Source organism: Petaurus breviceps, unplaced genomic scaffold (assembly GCF_028583685.1).
Source record: "Petaurus breviceps papuanus isolate PSGF00001 unplaced genomic scaffold, PetGlider_PUasm1.0 207, whole genome shotgun sequence".
In the NCBI taxonomy this organism is placed as follows: Eukaryota; Metazoa; Chordata; class Mammalia; order Diprotodontia; family Petauridae; genus Petaurus; species Petaurus breviceps.
Genome location: NW_027185850.1, coordinates 7,459,859 through 7,484,841, shown reverse-complemented (window position 1 = coordinate 7,484,841; position 24,983 = coordinate 7,459,859). Strand labels below are relative to the sequence as shown.

At 47.2% G+C, this 24,983-nt stretch overlaps 1 protein-coding gene across 1 annotated transcript in view; it reads right to left on the bottom strand.

Annotated features, from left to right (window-relative positions):
• Nucleotides 1-558: 558 nt before the first annotated feature.
• LOC138164870 (protein wntless homolog) overlaps nucleotides 559-24,983 on the bottom strand; it is a 129,300-nt gene continuing 104,875 nt past the window's right edge. Inside the window, exons 9-12 of the mRNA XM_069092802.1 lie at nucleotides 24,313-24,456; nucleotides 21,460-21,543; nucleotides 8,786-8,939; nucleotides 559-1,339 (exon numbers count right to left, since the gene is read on the bottom strand). Of these exons, the coding sequence (XP_068948903.1) occupies nucleotides 1,230-1,339; nucleotides 8,786-8,939; nucleotides 21,460-21,543; nucleotides 24,313-24,456 (492 nt within the window). The 3' untranslated portion in view covers nucleotides 559-1,229. The remainder of the gene's footprint in view (nucleotides 1,340-8,785; nucleotides 8,940-21,459; nucleotides 21,544-24,312; nucleotides 24,457-24,983) is intronic.

The following is a 24,983-nucleotide window of genomic DNA, read 5'->3' as shown; positions in this document are numbered from 1 at the left end:
TGTGGGAAGACTTCGGAGGGCTGATGCTTGACCGCAGAACCATTAGAGCTGTCACGGTTGTTCAGTTGTTTTCAGCTGTGGCCGACTCTTCATGAACCTTGGGGATTTTCTTGGCAGAAATGCTGGAGTGGTTTGCCATTTTCTTCTCCAGCTCATTTTACAGATGAGGAAACTGAGGCAAACGGGGTTAAATGAGTTGCCCCGGGTCACACGGGCTGGGGGGTGCATATGAGGCAGAACCCACACACAGATCTTACTGACTCTACCCTCCACTCGCCCACTCTAGCCACTGTGCCACTAGTAGCCTCAACAGTTGTTAGAAACTGACAGATGTGGAGTCAGGAGGCCCTGAGTTCAAATCCTGACCATACATTTTCTAGATACATGACTGTAGGCAAGTCATTTAATCTTTCTCAACATCAGTTTCATCATTTGTAAAACAAGGCAGTCTTGGGCTCTAAATCCCTTCTGTCATAGACTTCGGTCTATGAGACTATGAGCTTGGGGAAGGGGAAGAATACTATGGTCTAAGCAAGAATAAAAAACACCACAGGTCAATGACTTTTCAGACCCAAAGGCCATTTAATACCATAAACTCTACTCGAGTAGTTTAGCAAAAATAAAAAAATATCTACACCATACGAGACTGGTTAGTACTGGATGGATACACACGGTTTGGTTTGAAAGCGGCAACACTGCTCGTGTCTGTGGATTTCCTCCACGATGTGTCCCACTACACTAGGCTATAGCCAACGAGGGCCGTGGACTTACTGACGACATAAATACTAACTGAACAGGCTACGAGGCTATAAACAAAAAAACAGACATGGTCGTGGTCTAGGGGTAAAAGGCCTATGAAATCAGCCTAGTACGGAGTTCAAAGGATATTAAACATCATCCTATCACCTAGAACAGAAACAAGGTTCAGACATCCCCTTGGCATAGTTCCCATCTAGTCCAGACCATTCCCTAGCAAGAACGGCCCCCACACGTGAGGCTGCCTACCCACCCACTACACACGTGACGAGTCATTCACGGTCCTAGAGCCTTCCTGCCCCCCACCCCCCAGCTACCATGCGAAGGAAAGTTTACAAGTGTTCGTGCCACCATGCCCAGAGACCCTGCGTGAGGAAAAGCGCCAGGCTGCTTTGCCAAGCCGTCCCTCTCCGATGCGCTCCCTGCCCGTGTCGCAGGAGTCTCCCGTCTGTCCTGAGCTGGGCTCGGAGCGCCTACTCTTGAGCCTCTTTTCGAGTCAGCTTGTAGATTTCAGTGGGTCCGTCCACGTGCGTGATGGTGGTGGTGAGTTGCAGCTCTTCTGTGCTGTGAATGCCCAGGTCCCCTGAAACACAGGTCTGTGGGTTAGACTCAGGGTGAGACAGGCAACAATAACAATCAGACGTGATCGCTCCGGCGCTCAAGTAAAACCTCGTCAGATACGTGTATTCTAAAAAATGATCCTTTGTCCCAAGGAACCTACAGAAAGAGTAATAACTTTACTCATCAAAAAAGAAAAAGGCGGCATTTTATAGATGTTTTCAGAGCTCGTGGCTGACACGTTCAAAGGTTACAGAAAGACCCTGGAACCAAAGGCCCCATATCACAAAGTGATATCTCAGCCTGACAGCGTTCACACATCACTGGATCACCCAACACAGCCAACATCCGATGGCCTCCAGATGGAGCCTATGACGTGGTTAAGATTCAGACCAAGGGCCAATGGCCCTGCACAGGTGACTGCCACGTGGATGCAACCAACCATGTGTCAGGAGAGAAATGTCAAACACAGGGATGACTTATGGGGATTTGGGTACTATAATGGTGATGGAAGACGAGGGCCCTGATACCAGAAATTAGAGAGGTCATTTTTGAGGAAATGGTCAGTGGCTTGGTTGTCGTCCTTCAGTCTCAAAGAGGATTAAAATGACATCACTATGTCAGCGTCAAAGTAAAGCATATCTGACTATGGCTGATCAGATCAATATGGGCTCGGAAGACTCTACCAAAGGTCAAGCACAAATAGCCCCCATAAACATTTGGGGTAGAAATGTCTCTAAATTTGTGCATCTCACCTCTCTCTTGAGCTACACTTCAAGATGCACAAAATGAACACTTTCTGAATACTTACAAAGACAATCTAGTAGTCCAAATGATATGTTAGAAGCTCCTTAGTCTTCATAAATTACTGTCCAGTACCAGAATGCTTAACAGTGTTTCTTATGTTAAAGGCACTGGGCCCAATTCAAGTCCACACAGTTTAGGAAGAGAATAAAGCATCAGGGACAATCTACTGCTCCCTCCACTCTTTTCTGAGCTCCATTCCGAATCTACTGTCAACTTCAAGAAAGCACTAACATCTGTGGTGATGTGTCACTTGTTCTTTGTCCTTTATTCTCAAAGAGGACCATTGGAGTCACGAGAGGAATGCTTATGCTTGTGCATGAGCTGGATTTAAGTGAGGCAGAGTTGTTCAAAGCTATCAGCCTCACTCTCCCCCAGAGTCACTGAAGTCCAGGGGCAGGACAAAAGTCCAGACAAGCCCTGGGGGGAAAGAACTGGTGACTCGCAGAAGCCATCATCACATTTGAGAACTTTCCCTCAGTAGCAAAGAGCTCAAAGGCACCCCTCGTTTATCAGTTGCCCCCAAAACATGGTTTGAGCCATTGCTAGCTATTTCCCAAGTAAGCAAGGGTCAGGCTAAATGACCACTGATATCCCTTGCAATTGTGCAATGTTGGGATAGTCTCAGTATGGTATGGTAGCCATAGAAACTCAGAAAATCTTCTAGCATAGTGTGAAGGGATTGTTGTTGAAAGGAAGTCCCCGCATCAACCAAATCCCTGGCCTCAGAGGCATTGCCCCGCTGGGGTACAGATAATGGTGGCAGATGCTTCCCTATATTTTCCTACAGAAGTTGTGTAGAATTATTCAAAGCATTATGCCCATGAATTGAGTCCAGACCCTGTATAATGAATGACTTCTAAGATCTCTATGAGGTTTTATTTTGTCTCTGGCCGAAGCTCCTCCCCACTCCCCACCACAGAGACAGGGGTTTCTGTAATTTGACTGGAGTTCAATGGGGGCAATGATTTGAGACCAAGCTCTAGCAGAGTCAATAAGCATTTTTAAGTACCCGCTTTGGACTGATCACAGTGCTAAGAACTGGTGATAAAAAGACAAGATCCCAGAGGATACAGAGGGAAAGAATGTTATCAGTGCACATTCCCACCTCATCCTGTGCTTTATGCATTATCTTCCCCTATCAAGAGGTAAGCAACTTGAGGGTGGCTGTTGAGTCATTTTTCAATATGATCTGACTCTTCATGAGTTTGGGGTTTTCTTAGCAAAGATACTAGTTTGCTGTTTCCTTCTCTAGTTCACTTTACATATGAGGAAACTGAGGTAAACAGGGTGAAGTGACTTGCTTAGGGCCACACAGTTAGTAAGTGTCTGAGACTGGATTCAAACTCAGGTCTTCCTGATTCTAGGCTCAGAATTCTATCTACTGTGCCACCTTGCTGCCTAGATACTTAACAGCCATGTGATCCTAGACAAATCACTTTATCTGTCTGCTTCACTTTCTTCATCTGCAAAATGGAGATAACAATAGCATCTACCTTGCAGAACTGTTGTAAGGATGAAATGAGGTAATATTTGTAAAGCACTTTGCAAACCCAAAGTGCTACATAAATGCTAGCTATGGTTATTAATGTGGTAAAGGCTTGACCTACCTACCTTTTTTTTTTTTTGCTTTTTGGAGGGGGGAGGGCAGGGTAATTGAGGTTAATTGCCCAAAGTCACAAGGCTAGAAAGTGTTAAGTGTCTGAGGCCAGATTTGAACTCAGGTCTTCCTGACTGCAGGACTGCTGCTCTATTCACTGTGCCACCTAGCTCTTCCAACCTACCTATTTTTTTATTTAGTGCCTACTGTGTTCCAGGACTCTGCTATGAAGGGCTGATGAGAGGGAAGACAATGGTCATCTTACATTTATATGGTGCATTGAAGTGTCTTAAATATGCGATCTCATTTGAGCTTAACAATAAACGCTATGGGGCAGGTGCCATTATTATGATGCCCATTTTACAGAGGAGAAAGTAAGCCAGACCTCTGTTCACAGCGGCTGCATGACCAGCCCCAAAAGCCAGGTGTAGAGGGCTCCACTTGGCTGCACCGAGACCCACATCTTCCTCTAACATGGGAGAGACAAATGGTTTCAGGGAGGTATCACTGGAACAGGCTGACTTCTTCCTTCAGTCAGTGCAGGCTGGCTTCCACTGGGTCAGAGGTTTTATCAATGACCCTTTGGGGAAGCTGGCCAAGCCTCTGGAAGAAGCCCTTCTCTGAATCATGTTTTTAAATAATTAAAGGAAATGCAACTTTTCTGTCAGACATTAGTGAAAAGAAAAATGCTATTTCTCTCCCCTACCCCAAGACCATGGACCTGATGAAATCTGTCCAAGGACCCCTTGAGGATCTGTGGGCCCTTGGTCAAGCACTCCCTCACCCACACAGAGCGAGCATTCCCATCAAGAGAGTCTCATGTCAGAGAGAGTGCTGGACATGGAGGGAGAAAGAGCTGGGTGCTAACCCTGCCACAGCCACGTACTGGCTGTGTGACCCTGGATAAGTCACTTAACCCTTAAGAGCCTCAGTTTCCTCATCTGAACAGTGGGGGATAATAATAGCATCCAGCCCTCAGAGCTGTGAGGATTCTATGAAATAATGTATGTCAATCACCCGGCAAACCTTAAGGTACTATGGAGCTATCAGGTGATGTCAGGGAGCGAGGGATTTCACGTCTTGGCTCAGAAGAGAAAGAAAAACAAACTCAGGCCAACTTCAGGAGAAAGGCAGAGTAAAGAGACCAAAGACAAAGGGGAAACATGGAGGAAGAGGAAGAGGAGGAAGAGAGGGAGGAGAGGAGGAAGAGAGGGAGGAGAGGAGGAAGAGAGGGGAAAAGGGGAGGTGGGGTGGCTCTTGGTGGTCGGAGAGGAGAAAAAGAAGGGGAGGAAGAAGAGTGGAGAGGAGAGAAGGAAGAGAGTTTGGGAAAAGGGGAGGTGGGGTGGCTCTTGGTGGTCAGCCAGAGCATTTGCAGATCAAGTGTGCCCACTGACAGTTTATTATTAATCTCCTTGCCCGATCCCCTGAGCCAAAGCTCTTTCCAAGGCTTTGCATAAATACCGATAATCCCTGGGCCCTTTGCATGGTCTGGTGGGAGAGGAAGAAAGTGAGCAGGCGGGAAGCCAGTGATAAGAAACTGTGGAAGCGTCGGGGGGTAGCGGGGGTGGCAGGCCTGGCCCTGCAGCGGGGGCTGAGCGCAGAGTGGGAGACAGGGCATAGAGAACATCCTCCCAAGCCTGTCACCATCCAGCTTCTCATTAAATGGAAGAGCTCGGGTAAATCTGATCTCCCTTCCATTTGTTTTCCACCTGAGCCGCTAAAGGTCGGCCAGCTCTGTCTATAAGGGGACGTTCTGGGCTGCCTGGCAAAGCTCATTTCATGTCTGGTTTGTCTGAGTCTGGGGAGAAGCAGATGTTTAAGAAGCAGGCTTCCTGGTGGGGAAGGGCCTCCAGAGCTTGGAAGGGCTTCGGAATCTCAGGGGTCACAGATACTTTGCAGGGGGGTGGCTGCAGCATAGCTCTTGAGCTGGAAGGGGCCTCAGAGGCCATCGAGGCTGGCCCTTTCATCTGACAGGTAAGGAAACTGAGGCCCAGGAGGCTTGGGCTTGCTCCAGGTGACCCGAGTAGCAGCTGGTTGAGGGTTTTCCTGAGTATGAGTCTAATCCTCTATTCACTAACTACTGGACCTCTCCATGCCTCAGTTTCCATATCTGTAAAATGGGGATAACAAGAGTGTGCGTGCCTCGTAGGGCTGGCCTGAGCATCAAATGAGGTGAGGTGTGCAAAGCCCTTTGAAGCTTCCTAATACACATCTGAGCTACCATCACCATGGCTCTCCCCTCGCCTCCTCAGGGACAGCCTGCTTAGGGGCATGGGCTCGGCCAACTGTAAGGGAAGGGGAGCCTCTCCAGGCTGGGGCCTCACTTTATCCAAGAGGCCCAGAGTGGCAAAGCAATGGCCCAAAGTCCCCCAGACATGAAGCAGAAAGAACAGGATTCGAACCGGAGTCCTTGTTGGGACTCAGAACTGGGGGTTCTGGGGCGGCCAGGTGGCTCAGCGAGTAAGAGCACTGGCTCCAGTGTTGGGACGACCTGGAGATTGAATCTCGGGCTCAGACACTCAGTACCACACCCAGAAATAACTGGCCGTGTAACCTTGAGCAAGTTACTTAACCCCGATTGCTTAAAAAAAAAAAAAAGAACTGGGGGTTCTGTCTCCACAGAATTATAGGCTCCTGGGGGTTTCAGCCGCCCTTCAGTCCAGCCTGACTTCCTGTCACCAGCCCCAAGACAAGGGCCTCCCTTCCTGGTACTGAGTCTCGTGCCCAGCTCCCGGTGCCCTGTGACCCAGCGCTCTGGCTCTGGGCTGTCGGGGGCCTGCAGGCGCCCCTCCTGCCTCAGTAGGCCCTTCAGAACCCTCTTCCCAGCTCATCAGTGACCCTGCAGTCACCCAGAGATGGATGGGCAGAGGCTCTGCCATTGCTGAGGAAGCCCCAGGGGTGCTATGGTGAAAGCCCCCTGGCGTGGGCATCAGAACCTCTCCCATTGCCTAGACAGGTACCTGCCGGGAAGTCCCTTCAGCTGAGGGAGGGCTGATGGTTCTGAGCCTCGGTGTCCCAGCCCCTGAAAAGGGGACGTTAACACTGGTATAGCAGCAGCTAACAGGAATGACAGCTGGCATTTACGTGGCACTTTCAGGCTGGCAGAGGGCTTTACAAACGTTCTCATTTTACTCTCTGAACAATCCTGGGAAGTGGGTGCTACTATTAACTCCATTTTACAGGTGAGGAAGCTGAGGCAGAAATTAAGTGGCTTCCTCTGGGTCACACAGCTAAGCAGGTGTCTCAGGCTGGATTTGCACTCAGGTCTCCAAGCCTAGCAGGGGAAGGGAGGAAAGAGTTAAGTATTTATAAAGCACCTGCTAAATGCATAGATCCTCAAAGCCACCCTGGAAGGTAGGTGCCATTGTGATTCCCATTTTACAGAGAAGGAAACTGTGGCAGGAGTTAAGCCTGGGGTCACACATCAGAGTAAATGTCTGAGGCTGGATTTGAACTCAGATCTTCCTGACTCTGGGTCCAGCACTCTACCCACTTCCTCCTGCCTTCCCCAGAGGGATAGAGCAAGGGGATCATTTTGCATGTTTGTATTATACAAAAGTAAGGCAGCGTGTAACAGCCTTTATTATGAGGGAGGAGAGGGAAAGACAGAGAGTGCAGTGGATGCAGCGCTGGTCCTGGAGGCAGGAAGACTCATCTCCCTGAGTTCAGATCTCACTAACTGTGTGACCCTGGGCATGTCACTGAACCCTGCCTGCCTCAGTTTCCCATCTGTAAAATGAGTTGGAGAAGGAAATGGCAAACCTCTCCAGAATCTCTGCGAAGAAGATCCCGTGGTCATGAGAAATCACACGACTGAAAAATGTCTCAACAAAAACAGCAGACAGAAGGTCTCTTCTTGGAGGATTTCAGGTTTAGAATTGGAAGGGACCCCACAGGCCATTGGGGCCAGCCCCAGAGGAGCAGACCGAGGCCTGGGGACTTCAGTGTGGTGATCAAGGTCACAGAGTTAGTCTACCCCAGAGACTGGGAGGGATCTTAGGGGGCACCGAGTCCAGCTGTCTCACCTTAGAGGTCAGCACACTGACGCAGAAAGACCTGCAACGTGGGTCCTGTGCCTCCAGAGGCAGCTCTAGTCACTGCCCCACACTACCTTTGGGATTTCAACTCAGGTCCCAAGACTCCCAGGGCCTGTGTACTGATTTAAATCATGCTCAGACCCTTCCCTGCAGATAGGATTTAAAAGAATCCCAGAATTTCAGAGCTCAGAGGGGCTTTAGTGACAACCTTTTCCAACTCCGTTGTTTTGAGGCAGGAATTTGACCAAGGACAGCGATGTTCCCCACAAAGGGGCCCTGGGGCTCAGCAGGACAGGGCCCCCTGTCTCCTAGCACAGCCTGGGCTGCTATTATAGAACAGGCTGATTTGGGGAGGAAAGTCCCAACAGAAACGGTGTGGGGGGAGAGGGCACTGGCCGCCACTTAATGGTCGGCATTAAGCGCTTACCTGGGACCTTCCGCCTTGACCAACTGATCATCTTTTCTATATATGGAGGATTCAGTTCCATTGAATTGAACACATACATTCACTGATGGCCTGTTCTGTACGAGTCACCAGATTATGCAATGCATTGGGCAGAGGGAAATTAAAATAGAAGATGGCATTACCCTCAGGAAGGGTCGCCTCAAACCTACAAAGTAAGACAGAATCGGGGAGAGCCCGCAGTGCAGAGGGGTGGGCAGTGAGGGCAGGAGGGGACCTGGGTTCATGAGTATGCACAGGAAGGAGACTTTGTTTCTCCAGGTGAGAAGTGTTTAACCAGAGGTATCGGCAGGAGAAAGAGAAAGGAGGAAATGGATTCAGGAGGCAGAATGAATGGTACTTAATAAGAATTAATTCTAAGTGTCTAAGCGCTGGGAAGAGGGTACCGCTGATAAAAAGAGCAAAGTCAGATGGAAAAATTAATGAAAAATGGGCCCTTGGAATTCATCAGGTTCCATCCCCTAACTTTACAGATGAGGAGACTGAGGCACTGGGTGTTAGGTGACTTACCCAGGGTCACCAGGCCAGCCAGGATTTGCACCCAAAGAAGGGCAGAGTTCCACTCACCATTAGATGGGTCGTCCCCATAGTTTTTGTGAGATGGCGCGTACAGGAACATCAGCGCGAAGACGTACAGGTTCCACATGCCGTAGATGCCGGTAAAAAAGGCGCTGTTCACCTGGACTGTGACGCCTCCCCATTTCCAGTGGCCTTCGGTCACCTGTCAAGGAATAGAAAGCACATGTGGTCAGAGCGGACCAAAAGCAAGACTGCCATCTCCTGCCTGGGCTTGGCAAGCTGTGTGACTCATCCATGAAGTAGGCCCGTAAATGCCTGAGGAATTGCACCTCCCAGGTCTGTAGTGACACACAATAGAAACAATGCGTGTAAAGGGTTGTCTAAGTCCTTCAGGACAATCCAAGGAACACTGCTTAAGGGCACGCAGAAGCAGCAATGAAGTGGGCCTTCCCTTAAGGTCTATGCTCTAGCCTCAAATGTGGCAGGAATCCCAGCTGTTATTGTCATCACGAAATGCTCTAACCATGGCGTGTCCTAACTGACGAGCCAGAATAAACCTGATCTCCTGGTTCTGGCATTCAGTGTCAGGCAGACCTACCTTTCCGGTCAATCTCACCCTCCTCTTCACCCAGGACCTTAGGAGTAAATATTAATAGCTGGAAAAGACCTTGAGTCCAAGACCCAGAGAGGGCCTTGCCAGGGTCATCAAATATCTGAGGCAGAATTGGAACCCAGATCTTCCCATCTCCAAATTCTGCAATATTCACTGCCTCACAATGTCTTCTCCCAAGCAGGCTAGGTGTCATTTCCTATCTTGGCCTCCGTTCCCATCCTTCACTTATTCTTGGAAAACCCTCCCTCCCATCTCTGGCTGCTGAAATCCTACCTGCCCTTCGAGGTCCAGCACAGAGCCTATTTGCTCCATAAAGGCTCCCCTTCGGTTACTGTCTGCACTTACTAAGGTAATTACATGGATCTGTGAGCCCCTCAGAGGACATACACCTCTTCCACACATCAGGGCTATTGTATTTTAACCTGGAGGGCATTGATTTGTGTCTCTGTCTTATCTCTTGCTTTTAGACAGTAAGTTCTCTGAGGACAAGGACTGGATCTCATCTATCTTGCCTGGTACACTGCAGGAATATAATAAATGTTTCATCTCTAGTGCCTGAAAGAGCACTCTGCACAGAGGTCTGGGCCTACGAGTCCATCTCTTATGGGAAACTTCCCTCCAGGATCCTTCTTCCACTGATATTGGCCAGCTGCACCCCCTACAAAAATGGCTAATGAAGCATGGCTTGTGCCCAAGATGGGGCATCCAGAGAAGCACAGGAAGGTTTTCACCAACTGATGCACAGTGAAGGACGCAGATCCAGGGCAAGACACATGTGAGCACCACAGTGTAAAGGGAGAGACTATCCACAAATACAGAACCTGACTGTTGTGGCATCACAAGGGCTAAGCCTGGTCTGAAGAAAAGGAGGAGAAGGTCCTTCACCCCCCACCATCTTGTTCAAAGGTGACGGACCGTGAGGTGGAATATTGCATACAATGTTGGACTTTTACAATGTTGGCTAGTTTTACTGAACAAATGGAGCCCCTTTGAGACTATTTCCAGTTTTGCCTATCTCTCTCTCATTTGTACATAATTGTTAATATGTTCCCTACTTGGGGGCAGGGATGGCTTTTACCTTTGTTTGCTTTCTGAGTCTTAGCAAAGTACCAGGCACATATTAGGTGCTTAATAAATGCTGGCTGGCTTGATTTCTTTATTATAAAGGATTACTTGCTAGGATGGGATGGGAGGTGAGACACATAGGGCTATGTGGGTGGTACAAAAACCAAAGATATCAACAACAATGAATTGAAAATAACAGGCCTTTACAAAAGCAACTCATTGATAAGTTAGTCTTAGAGAGCTCTCTGGGGACACTGAATGAGTGAAATGACTTGTATGTGTCAGCGGCAGGATTTGAACACAGGCCTTCCTGATCCCACGGCCAGCTCTCTGTCCCCTCCATTCTACTAAGCCATCTCTGGCTTTGTGCACAGCAGCCACTTACATTTTTTCTGTTGTTGGACTGAAAAAAATTCCAGGGCACACAGCAACAAGAGTGAATGAGCTCTCCTAGGTGCAGTGAAAGGACCCATGTCCAGCTATCTATTCTGATGGGAATTCAGTAGAGAAGCAGGGTCGCCTGGTGGCTGCACCCTAGGGGGCATGGCTAGATAAAGGTGCAGAAGGGCCATCAGAGGGCTGGGGCGGCACCTTCCTTCACTCCTACACTCAAGGGGGTGCACACCCCTAGCAATCTCCCCTCTCCAGAGGCACAAGCACAGGATTCTTCCTAATCCCTTCATTCATTCATCCTCCAGGTCCTGCCACCTAGCCTGGGACTGCCCCGAGGTTCCCTCTCCACACGCTCTCCCTCTATGACCTCACTGGTTCCCATAAGTTCGATGATAGTCTCCATCCAGAGGATTCCAAGAGCTGGAGGTCTCTCCCTGGTCTTTCTCGAGCTCTACTCCCACGTCACAAACTGCCTATTGGACACTTTGAACAGAAAGTTCTGGGGGCATCTCAAATGCTCTGTTCAAAACAGAACTCATTGTTCTTCCCCACACCATTTCTGTCAAGAACCTTTGCATCCTTCCTGTCACAGAACTTTGAAATCACCTTGGCTCCCCACTCTCATTTTGGGCGCTCCCATGCCCAGCTTGTTGGTTGTCTCTCCCAAACACCTCCGGCACGGTGTCACCTCCCCTCCACTGACCTGGCCAATGCAGACACCCAACTCCAGACTCTCATGCCCCTCTCACCCTGCCTCAGTTTCCCTGCCTCCAATCCAGCCTCCACAGAGCCCCCAAAATGATTTTCCTAAGGTGGAAATCTGACTGTTTCACCCAGTAAACCCAGACCAGTCAGTCACACTCTACTGACTCTACTATCTTTAGGATCGAATACAGAGAGTCCCAAAATTCTTAGTGCAGATGTTAGCTAGTAAAGCTTCAAGCTGCACTAAGATTTCTGGGATGCTCTGTATAAAAATCATCTTGGTAAGTGAGATTCTTGACAATCTGGCCTCTTACTTCTCTTCCAGTCTCCTTACACATTGCTGTCTTCTGTGATTCAGCCCATCTGGTCCACTCAGTGCTTGGTACACTCGACTCCATTTCCTGCTGCCAAACCTTTGCTGTCCCCAGCACCTAGAATGCTCTCAGCTCCTTCTTTCAAAATCTCTCTCTTCCTTCAAGACTCACTTCAAGCAGTTCCTTCTCCATGAAGCCTTTCCTTATTCTCCCAGATGCTGGCGGCTGCCCTTCCCAAACTACTCATTGTGTAGAGATATAAACATATCGGATGGTGCGTGTCCCCACTGCATCCCCATTATGCTCTGTAAGCCCCCTTCTTAGGGGCAGGCTGCACTTTGGTCTTTGTGGTCCCTATCACATAGAAGGTGTTTAATTGATGGGTGTTGACTGATTTAGTCCAACCTATGCAGAAAAAGAATCCCTCCTATCAATGTTCGCTTGATGTGGGGTCATTGATTCTCAGCTGAAGACCTCCAAAGAGGGGAATCCTCCTTCCACTTTGGGGCAGTGTGCATTTTTCCCTAATGTGAGTCTAAACTGACTGCTTTGCACCTTCTAACCACTGTTCTTGGTTCTGTCCTCTTAGGCCAGAGGGAACAAGGCTTATTCTTCCTCCACCAGACACCCCTTCACCCTGAGGACAGTGATTGCGTCCTCCCTGAATCTCCTCTTCTCCAGGCCAGTCAGCCCCAGCTCCGTCAAACAATGCTCAGGTGACATGGCTCAAGGCCCTTCCCCATCTTGGCTGGTCCCTCTGAGTGCTCTCCCTCAGAAGCCCCTTCTTAAGTCTTGGTGTACAGAACTCAATGCAGCTCTCCAGAGGAGGTCTGACCAGGCACAGACCCTCCCCTCCTCGAAGCTACAACCATGTCTCATTGGCTTTGTTGGCTGCCACAGGCTGTCTCAAGTCTTGACTCAGAGTCCTAGAATTACAGACCTGGAACATTCCTTGGCAGCCATTTAGTCTATAAAAGACCCACTATCACATACCTGAGAAGTGGCCATTCAGCATCCCTTGACTTTAAACTTCACGGAGTTTGAAAATCTTACAACTGAAGCCCTGAAAGGAGGCCAATCCCTACATTTTACAGGGATGAGACAACCTGGGTCGAGAGAGTTGCTGTGAATTAGGGACTTGGAATTCTGAAGACTCAGGCAGATTCCCAGCTCGGCTGCACATTGGCCGTGTAACCCTGGGCAAACAGCTCCATCACCCATTGCAAGCTCCAGCCAGATTCCCCAGCTCAGGAAGTTCTGCTGGCTCCTTCTTACCTGCAGGGTAAACTACAAACTCCTCCTTCACAATCCGGCTCCAGCTACCTGATCTGATTCCCCCATGGGACACTCCCTTCCCATCTCTGCACCTTTGAATGGGCTGTTTCCTATGTCTGTGATGAATTCCCTCCTTAGCCACAACTCACAAAAGTTAATCAATCGATAAACTTTGATATATTCATCACCTACTATGTACCAGGCACTGTGCTGAGCACTGTGGATGCAAAAAGAGACAAGAGAGAGTCCTGCCCTCAAGAAGCTTAGAGTCTAAAAATGGGGGAGACAACAAGCCGACACATCTATAGAAAAGCAGGCTTTATACAGGATAAACAGAGGGAAGGCACTAGAATTAAGCGGGGTTGGGGAAAGCTTCCTGCAGAACGTGGAATTTGAGTTGGGGGACTCAGCTCCCTCCAAAGCCCAATTCAAGTGCACTCCTCCAGTGAGCCTTTCCTGACCGGCTCCCACCCCATCCCCTACCACCAGTTACTGCCAGAAATTAGTGTGTAGATTTTATATTTCATTTTCTATGTACATGTTACTTTCCCCAACACAATTTCCTTGAGAGCAGCGGTTGTTTCTTTTGTCTTTGTCCTCTTATTCCCTAGCACTGTCCCTGGCACAGTGTGCACTTAATACTTGTCCAATGAAAGAATGAAGGGCGGTGACTGTGGAGTAAACACCTCCCATCTCCTCCTGCTCAGCATGGCACCGAGTGCCTAGGGGCAGTCAGGCGTAGTGGAAAGAACCCTAGTCACTCATGGAGAGGTTGTGGGTTCCGGGATCTGCCCCTTACTCTATCTATGACCTCAAGCAGGTCACCTTTTACCTCTAAATTACAGTTTTCTTGGCTGTGAAACGAGAACATAAATGTCTGACCAATCCCATAGATTGGTGTGCTCTGCAATCTTGAAAGTCCTGCATTTGCAGGTGTGTGATTTTTAGTATACATGCTTAATACAGAGACTCATCTGGACTTGGAGGGACCAAAGAGGCCAGCTAGTCCAACCCCTTTATTTTCTACACAAAGAAGAGGTCGGATAACTTTCCTTTGGTTGCATTGAGGACAAGGGGAAGCTGGGATTTGAACTCTGAAGTCTAGAGTCCCTTCCACAGGCACCATTTTGCCTCCTAACTCAAGAAGGACAAAGGTAATTTTGCAATACAGACCTACTGGGTGGAATCGCACACTGAGATCTGTTTTTGTTTTTAATGTTTCCTCAGCTTCTTTGTCTGAAGGGGGTGGGCTAGATGAACTCTGAGGTCCGTCCCAGCTCTAAACATTATGACCAAGAAGTTTAGGCGCCTCCCATTTTTTTGATGCTTTAAATATGAAATGTTTGAATGCTGTTCTCCTTCCCTGACATTATCTGTATCTCAAGTTGATACTTTTAGACATTGATTCATACTGTACAAATATAGATACAGCTCCATATGTATAGAAAGTTGGAACCTACTTCAATAGCTACCAGAGAAACTCTGGACTCAAAGTGAAGGAGAAGGATGAGAATAAACAGAGAGACAAATGTAAAAATAAAGGCTACTGACGTGTGCCGAAGGGTTATTTCCTTTGTAATCTTGCTTCCAACTGTACTTCTATATTACCTCACAGGGAGTAACTAGTCACTATTTTATACTGCTATTTTAACAAAGTTATATTTTTCAAGGAAAAATGCCATTCAGTTTCCTTATTTTTAAATTAAGGGAGAACACAAGAATAGATGAACAGCAAGGTTCTTTGTGGCTTTTATACTGTCCCATGATTTTAAACATATTGAGTCTAGGTGCCCCACCTTGCCTCTCAGATAATCATGGCTGGGAGCGGGCTAAGTGCTCTCACTGCCCACTCATTCCCTAGTATCCCCTGGTTACAGCTACCAAAAATTCAGGCACCGTACCCAGGAGGAAGTAATCTGTCAGTAGACATGTACGGAGAGCCTACTAAGTGCCAAGTACTGTGCTACTGGGATATAAAAAAAAAAGACAGTCCTTGCCTTCAAGGAGCTCATGGTCTAAAATCAAAGCTACCAAGTAATGACAACCTCTCAGTCTCACTGGCTTTGACGTTTCAGAAAGGTAAGGTGACTAACCTTCCCCAGGCTAATGCATTCATTCACCTTGGCAAATTTAATTTCTGGAAATCGCATTTTCCCCATTATGAGATTTGGAGGTAGAGAGCCTGTGTTCCAATCTCTGTGTTCCAATTTTCATTTACTACCTTGTATAACCTTGTGCAAAGAACTTCATCTGTCAACCTGGGCTTCAGCTTTCTGTGTAGAACAAAGGGGATGCATGAGCTGCCCCCTCCTAGCTCAAAGCCCTATGACGCCATCTGTGACCGCTTGTACAGAGTTGCGCACTGGGATGTGGAAGGCACCCAGGACGACGAGGCGTCAGAAGGCCTCGGCTCAATTTAACCTGACAGACATTTATTAAGAGCCTGCCACTTTTTTTGTACTTTATTATTTTTGGTTTGGGGTTTTTGGTCTGTGATTTTCTTTGTAATATGGTTAATATAAAGATATTTCTCATGACTGCACAAGTATAATCTATTTTAAATTGTTTTCCTTCTCAGAGAGAGGGGAGAGGAAGAAGGCAGAGAATTGAAATTTTTAGAAAACCAATGTTAAAATGTTTTGTTTACACGTAATTGAGAAAAAATTAGATTAAATTTTAAAACAAAGTGATACTTTTTAAAAAGAGCCTACTATGTGCCAGAAACTTTGCTTGGTATGAGGGATACTAAGAAAATGGTCTCTGTTATCCAAGAACTGACATGCTACTAGGTTCTCAAGCACCACCTCTGCCACTGACTAGACCTACATGACCCTGGGCAAATCATAGCAACTCTCCCGGCTTAATCACCTCCTCTGTAAAATGGGAATAATCATTCTTCTACCACCACCCTCAAAGGCAGAGACAGTATGATATAGCGAATAGAAAGTCAGCCTCAGAACCAGGAAGATCTGGTGTACCAGTAAGTCAACAAACATTTACTACGTGCTTACTATGGGCCAAGTCCTGAGCTGGACACTTGGGATTTGAAGGAACCCTCAAGCAATTTCCATTCTCACAGGGAAGGTAACACCTGCATAACTGTATATATACAGAGTGGCTGAAAGGGAATCTTAGTGAAGGGGCACAAGGAAAGCCCTTCTGCATGATGCATTCTCTGGCCTGGGTTTTGGAGGAATCCCAAAGGTAGGTGGGAGAAGGGAGAGCATGCCTGGCTAGCCCAGACCCCCAGGAAGGGGATCCAGAGACAGAATGTTCAGGGCAGGGACAGCCCAAGCATTGTACAGGAATGGAGGTAGGAAGAAGGGTCAGCTATAGAGTCAGAGAGAACTTCTATTTTATTCTGGAGGTAAGAACTGACAATTTTTATTAAATTAGTAAAGAAGTTAATTCAGACTATTCATTAGAAGGTCAAATACTAAAGCTGAAATACTTTGACCACATAATGAGAAAACGGGACTCATCGGAAAAGACCCTGATGTTGGGAAAGGCAGAAGAAAAAGGGGGTGACAGAGGATACAGTGCCATGGAAACATTGCCGATGAGCTTAGACAAGTTTGGGGGGATGGTAGAGGACAGAAGGCACGCTACAGTTCAGAGGGTCACTAAGACTCAGACATGACTGAAGCACAACAAGAGGGAACCATGGGCGTTCACCGAAGAGGGAGGGCAATGTGGCCAGATCCCCGCCTTAGGAAGATCACTTGGGGAGCTGTGTGGAAGACAGATCAGAGTGGGGCAGGGAGGTAGCAATGGGCAAGCCAGGAGGAGAGCACACAAGCAATTGATTTAGTGACTCAGATTCCTTCCTATGTGTCTGTGTAAACGCCTACTTTACTTTGCATATGTCCACTGAATAAAGATTCTTCTCCTCATGGATGAATGAAATGAGTGAGCACTGGCCTGAAGGCCAGGAAGACTTGGGCTCAATCCTGCCCCTGAGCCCAAGGCTGTGGTACAACCTCTCAGGGCCTTCCAGGCACCTCGAGCCTCTAAGGGCAGAAAAGAGCGCTGGCCTGCATTAGTAAAGGGCATTTCCTGTGCCTCATTTAGGAGTCCCCATAGTAATGAAACCAGTGGTCTACACTCCACCCAACCATCGCCCTCACAGGGCGACTGGGAGCAAAACACTTTGTAAACTGTAAAGCTATATTTAAACAAATTATTATTGTTGTTAAAAAATGTTCATTTATTTGACTAGAGGCAAGTACAGGCTCCTTTCTCTAAGAAGGAAAAAAAAAATCCAAACACTTTTTGGGGGGCTAATTTCATACAGCATTTAAAATTCTGCAAAGGCCTTAACACACCATGCCATTTGATTCTATGATGTAGGCAGAAACCATTACTGTCCCCATTTTACAGATGAGAAAACTGATGGACTATTTCTATGGAATGGGTCCCATGTACAATGCAGCAAAGGAGAAGAGGCCTTTGGGAATTTGCCTGGGTGGGATCTGACCTGGAACTTCATGCCAGCCCAGCCAGGCTTACCATCATGAAGGTCAGTGATCTTCTCCATGCATCACATGCATGCTCTCTGATCCTCCCGCCTGAAGAGCCTGGCTGCTGCGTTTGCAGTCTTGAAAAATGTCAGGCCTTTAAAAGCCCGACTACAAAGCCCTCGGGGTCACTGCATTCTCCAGCCCCTCCCTCGGCCCCTCATTCTAGGTCACCCGGCTTTAAGATTCTTCTTGAATTCGATTTCATGAAGCTTAAAGCCCAGGCAAGCTCTCCCAGCAAGCAGTGGGACACAATGAGGTTTTTTTAGAAACATTCCTTTCCCTGAGGGCTGGGATCCATTTCAAAAAGTTACTGAACGGGTCCTTCTTTTAGGTGAGATCACCACCGAGACTACTCGAAAACGGTATTAAAAAAAAAAATCCTGTAATGACTCTGTTAAAACATTACCTGGGAGACATCTCGTTATGCCCGAAAATGTCTGAGATGTCTATAAATAAACCTTAAAAAAAACAGCAGGAAGAATGTAAGGAACTAATGGAATCTGAAATGTACCTCCCGCTCCTCTCCTTCAGCCAAAATCCACCCTGGATAATTTTCGTACTAGATATAAAAAGACAGACAAGGGACAGCCGCGAGACGGGAAACATGGTGGAGATAGAATATTAATCTTTTCCAAACTTCACCCACCAGCTGAGGTCCCTTGAAGGCTGGCCTCCTTTGCTTGAAAAGTCACACTAATTGAACATTTAGAAGATTAAGACCAAGCAATAATGCATTGTTTTAAAAAGAAGCAGAGAGTTCCCTTTGGCTCTTGGGGAGAAAAGTCCTTTGCCATGAGAGGAGCTGAGGCTCATGGGGGAAATTGACTTCTTCTGGATCAAGCAGTGGAAATCGACCTTTTCTCCATCGATTCTGGTGCAAATGTGGCCTTATCTCCCCAATTCTTCCCCTGCCCTCTGGGGCTGAGGGAAACCTAGAGAGGAATGATGGGCTGCCTTGGGAAGTAGAGGGGTGGACTTCAAGACAAAGCTGGATGACTAAATTTCAGGAGCACTACAAAGATTTGGGGTTGACTCAATGGCCCCTGGATCCCTCAATGCTGAGACTCTGTAATCCTTCATCTTCTGTTTTCTGAAAAGCAAGATGATTAAGGAGCCTTGGAGGTCCCCCTTAGCTCTCAATCAGTGAGACTTTAATTGTGTGATTTGAGACCAGGTTTGTGAGAAAACTAGTCAAGGGGTGGGCTGGGGAAGAAAAACGAGAACTCCAGAGCTGTTCTTTCTCTTTTTCTATTCCTAGTCAATCATGATAGTTCTCTTGATCTTGAAAGAGTACCAGATCGGACCTGGTCCAAACACAACTCTGCCACTCACTATCTGGATAACCTTGGGAACAGTGCTTTGTCTCTCTGGCCTCAGTTTCCCCATCTGTAAAATGAAGATATTGGATTAGCTGGCTTTTGAAGTTCCTTCTACCTCTGAACTTCTTTGACTCTAGGCCAGGGACTCAACCTTTTTTGTGTCCTGGCAGTCAGGGGAAGTCTATGAACTCCACAGACTCATGTTTTTGAATACATTAAAAAAAAACACCACAGGATAGTTATTAAAATTCAGTTATCCAAAAAACAAAAACCAAAAAGAGTTCATAGACCCCAGATTAAGTAGCCGGGTTTAACTCTCTCAATCTCAAAGCCTTAGGAGCCTAGAACCCAGCATTCTGGGATGTAGGAGCAAGGGATTTGGTGAAATTCAGGTCATTGTGTACACACTCGCATTTGACACAGCTAGATGCTGGAAATTTCATTCATGATTTAGGACACAATCCTTCCCTACACTCTGGGTCACCAGAGAATGTCCCAAGGTGTCCTGAGGTTTGATAAATAAACATTAGGGACAAAGACAGGGCTGCTCTAGGCTAGGACAGATGCTACCTAAGGGAAATACTTGATAGAGCATCAGTATCCCCATCTGCAGCCTCTCCAGAGTCAGGGACAGGAAGATGCCTGGTGGAAGCAGCCAGTGGAGCTCATACAGTGCCCATGGCCCCTGGGGATTTCGTATAGTGCCGATTGGGCACCGGACACGTAGGCAGGTGTTTCAATCTTGAAAATTTCCTCACCTATAAAACGGGAATAGTAACAGCACCTCCCTCATAGTAACAAAATGAGATAATATCTTAAGCCCAGAATGGCAGGACTCTTCATTGTCTCCTCAATAGAGATGAAATTACAAGTATTTGTTAAGGGCCTACTTTGTACCAGGCACTTCTATGCCATTTACAAATATAATCCCATTTGGTCCTCACCACAACTCTGGGAGGCAAATGCTGTTATCCCCACTTTACAGATGAGGAAACTGAGGCCATCAGAGGTCAAGGGACTTGCACAGGGTCACACAGCTAGGAAGTACTTGAACTTAAGTATTCTTGAATCTAGGCCCAGAGCTCTACCCATTACACCATCTACAAAATAATCTGTATTGTAAAGGATCTTGTGTTCTAACGGGGGAGGCCACAAGTACATAAAAAATAAATGGCACAAGCATAAAGTTAATAGGAACACACAGAGTCATCAAATACAAGATAGTTTAGGACAGAGAGCGCTAGCAGTTTGGGAGAACAGGAAAAGCATCACGAGGAAGATGGTGTATAAGCTGAGAGGATCTCTGTGAAGCAGAGGGAGAGATGGGGTGATTTCCTGGCACAGGCGGCAGTCATTACAAAGTCAGAGAGGTGTTGTCTTTGACTACCAGAGAGCAGACCAGTGTGAGACAGGGGGTATCGGACAGGAAAGCTGGACAAGTGAGCTGGGCCCAGGCTGTGAGGAGCTTTAAAAGCTAAATGGAGGAATTTCTACTTTACCTACAGACAACAGGAAGCTACTGGAGGTGTCTGTGTAGGGGAGTGGCTGGTCAGGTCTGGGCTCAAGGAAGATTTCTCCCTCAACAACATTTAGGAAAGGATAAAGGTAAAAAAAGGAAGCAGGCAGGCTATGAATAGGCTGCTGCAGTGATCAAAGTGACTGCTCTCTATTTAGACAGATGCAAAAGCACTCACCCAAGCACCCTGTTTATTCCGTGAGGTCTCAGGAAGACGCCCTTTTCCCTCCCTGAGATGAAGCGGCATTCATTCATTCATGCATTCATTCATTCATTCCACAAACACGTAATAAACGTCTACTGAAGGCAGATAACTATGTGAGAGGCCGGAAGAATACGAACTTCAGGTAAGATAATGTCTCTTCTCTTGTGGAATTGATAATGGGGGAGGGAGACAGGCCACCAGCATCAATAACCGTGATGCCCGATGTTAAGTACAGGAGAGGGATGCAAAGCAAACTGCTTTTGAGGAAAATACAGGCCTCATGTACAACAAAATGATGCCAGCAACTCTTTTGTGGCAACAGAGAATCAGCCATGAAGGAGATGCACATCCGCTGGGCAATGGCCAAAGAAATAGCAGGCCTGGAACATAATGGGATGGTACCGAAGGATAAGAAATAAGGGAGAGGGAGAAGAAGGGAAAGGCTCCTATGAACTGCGAAGTAAGGAGAACCAGGAAAGGAACATGCCCAGTGACTACTGACCAATGTGGGAAGCTCAGTCACGGCCTGTTTTCACTATTATCAGCAGCAGCATTCTATGATTCAGCACTGCTGTTTAATTTCCTGATCCCCAACTTTGCCCAGGACCTCCAAGGACAGATTCCGAACTAGAAAGGGTCTCAGAGGGTACTGGGGCCTCTGCCCTCATTGCCCAGATGAGGAATTGAGGCCTCAACAGAAGACCCCAGGACATTTAGGAGCAGTCAGGGTTTGAGCCCCAAGCTCCTTCTGCCATCACACCCAGCGGCCTTCAGGGTAGAGGTCCCAAGAGGCTTACCTGGCTAACGATGAAGAAGATGACCGTCATGGCAGCACAAGCCAAGGTGACGAGCATGAGAAACTTGAAGCGGAAAATCAGGCCCTGTTTGGAGGAAGCACAGAGGTCTCTTTCAGGCCCACAAGCAGCAGCCAAAGTGCTGGGTTTCATGCTTTTATGGAAAATGTCTCGGGAGCTTCCAAACACGCCCAAACACCACGTGCAGCACCTCAGTCTCTGCCCTGCCAAGGTCGTGCAGCTAAGCTTCCCTCTGTGCAGGGATAGAAGGCAGGCATTTCCCAGAACCCTTATCTCCTACAAAACAGGGATTCCAGAGACCAGAAAATCAAATGAATAGCAAGTCTCATGGTTAATTTCCCTGCTAAGCTGGTTATGATTCTCTGCAGGGGTCCAAGAAACCAAGCCTGGTTTTCTCTGACATTCTAATGCGATTCTGCTCTGACGATCAGACAGAAATACACGTGACTGCCAGCATGCCAGGAGCTGACTTCTGAAAAGAGGACCAGGCCTGTCTACAGTTATTTGTAATGGTGGCCATGGACACGAGCTTGAAGGATTAGGGGGCTGGGGGTGTGAATTCAGGAAGACCTGGGCTCCTCACATGGTGTCATCAGCACATTGCTTGGCACACACTGATTCCGAATTCAGTGTTCTGCCCATTGATCCATGATCCCTCCAAACTCAATGGGAGGGGCATAGAGTGCTAGCCGATGAAACGTCATTTCTAAAGTACTTTGGAGACCTTCACATGCTACATAAATGTCCTTACTTGTCATTTACAAACCAGGCTAGCAACATTATTGAGAATTGTTGACTCCCTTTAAGCACAGATCTAACCATGTGATTTCCCAAATCAATAACCTCCAGTGGCTCCCTTATTGCCTCTGGGATAAACTAAACTCCTCTGCTTAGTGTTTTAAAAGCTTTTCACCACCTGCCCCCAGCCTGTCTTTCCAAGATCAATGGACATTATTACGGCCCCTCCAGCCCTCTGTGATTCAGCCAAATTGGCCTTTTCTCTCTGCTCATTACTTGTCATCTGCCATCTCCACATCTTTGTACTGACCAGGCACCATGCCTAGAATGACCTCCCTCCTTAGCTCCACCTCAGAGAGTCCCTCTTCCTTCAGAAGGGGGATGTGCTCAAGTACCACCTTCTACACGAAACCTTTCCTGCCCTCCCCAGGTCCTCAGGATCTCCCTCCCTCCCTAGTGACCTCCTACCTAACGAGGCTGTCTTCATTCTCTTTATATTTATTCCACATATACATATGCACATACATAAATACATTATGTATAATTTAAATATGTTATCTATCTGACTATATTCTATATAAATGTATATGCATTTATAATATATGCATATACACACAAATATTTTACTTAAATATATTACATAATTTAAATGTATTCTAGAAACATCTATTTAAAGTATACGAAATATGTAATTTAAATATATCATAAGTATATTATACATCTGAATATATTAGACACAAATATATGCATATATCTCTTATATTTGAATATTTTCTATAGAATTTAAATGTATTCTGTAAATACAACATATTTAAAGTACATGTAATATATAATTTAAATATATCATATAAAATATGGAATTTAAATATATAAACATAGAGATATTCTATATCATTTATACATATACAGACACACATGTATTTGTTGCCTCCCACTCCCACCCCAACAGAATGTCAGTTCCTTGTACACTGGGGTTATTTCATTCGATATATTCATAGCTTAAGGAACGGACCCCCACAGTGGCTACTACGCACATACTGGTTGATTGATTTCCACATATTATAACCTTCCAGCTTCATAACAACCCTGGGAGAACAGTAACACTGTTTGTGTGATGCCCATTTTACAGATGAAGTAAACAAGGCTTGGAGAGCCCAAGGTCATATAGTTAGCTAGCGACTGATGGTGGTGGAATGTGGACCCAGTCCCTCGAGATTCAAGGTACCACACTACCTTCATATGAGGTTCCAAAGATGCATGTGCTTCTCCAGGGAGAGCTAGGGCCCCTTGTTCCCCTTCCCTGTGCTCTGTGCCCAGGATTTCCTGGTAACTCTTATCTGCAGTAAGCACGGAATTATAAAACCCTCTGCCTCATTCTTCACTGATGGTTCTTATTTTCAGAGAGGGCAGAAGAGCCGGTGTTTCTATGAGGCTCTAAGGTTTGCAAAGTGCTTTACAAATCAGATCTCATTTGATCCTCACGACCACCCTGGGAGGTGGGGGCTATTATTATACCCTCCCCCCATTTTGCAGATGAAGAACAGGCTGGCTGAGGTTACACGGTGTGCCCAGGTCACACTCCCAGTCAGTGTCTGAGACAGGCTGGAACTCAGGTCTCTCCACCTCCAAGCCCAGCACTCCTCCCTGGGCCACCAACCTCAGTCAATCCCCCTTGCATGAGGTCTCTGTGCTGGTCCAGTCCATGGCTGGATGCTTGAGTGCTATTGAGATCTGCTCCTCACTCACTCTATGCTGGGTGTCACCCATCCCTCCCTTAGCCCAAGCCCACCCTTGCTGCAAATCCAATAGGGCATCTCGAAAGTTAGATCCCAGAGGAAACAAACCAAGCTGAGAACCTTCTTCCTCTTGGATGATGGAGATGAACCAAGAGGCATGAACCCAGAGAAATCCCTAGATGGAGGCAGACTGGCTCAGTGCTTTCTGAGGTCAGGATGAGGCTCTGAGCTTGCACAGAGACCCCAAAGGGGGCATCAGCCATGTTGTTTGTATAGGGAGGCAAGGGCCACCGGGGCTGGGGACTGGCCAGCTTCCTTCACTTTCCCTTTTAAATGCCTGTGGCACGTGGAGAAGCCTCACCTCGTAGTGCAGCCGGCGAACCTTGCTCATGGCGGGCAGGCTCGACTGCTTCCCGCTGATGTTCCGGAACACCTGGAAGACCATGAAGCAGAGAAACAGGAAGTAGAGGCAGAGGCAGATCCCAGCGACGATGATGAAAGCCATCTGACAGCTCCGAGTAAAGGAAGTGACAAGCCAGATGGGAGAGGCTGAGAGAACAAAACCCAGGGACTGGCTTCCCTGGGATGGTGCAAATATTGGGTGACTAATCATGACCCTCATGACTATTATTAGAACAGACAGTCAACCAGGCACTGTGCTAAGTGTTGGGAGACAGAGAAAGAACAAAAATCATGCCCTGCCCTCAAAAAGACCTCATGTGACAACTATGTACAAACAGGACGTAAACAGGATAAATTGGGCACAAAGGGGGCAGATTTGTGTTATTTCATGAGTTCAGGGAACCCCCCTACACCCACGCAGGTTGGCAGCCTTTCTATAACTTAAAATATTAGAGAGTTGCCTGGGCAGTTAAATGGTTTGCCCAGAGTTGTGCAGCCAGGATGTATCAAAGGCTGGACTTGAACTCAGGTCTTTCTGGTTGCAAGGCAAGCTCTCTATCTGCTAGACCACACTGCCTATATTATCATCATCATCACCATCACCATCATCACCATCATCATCATCATCAC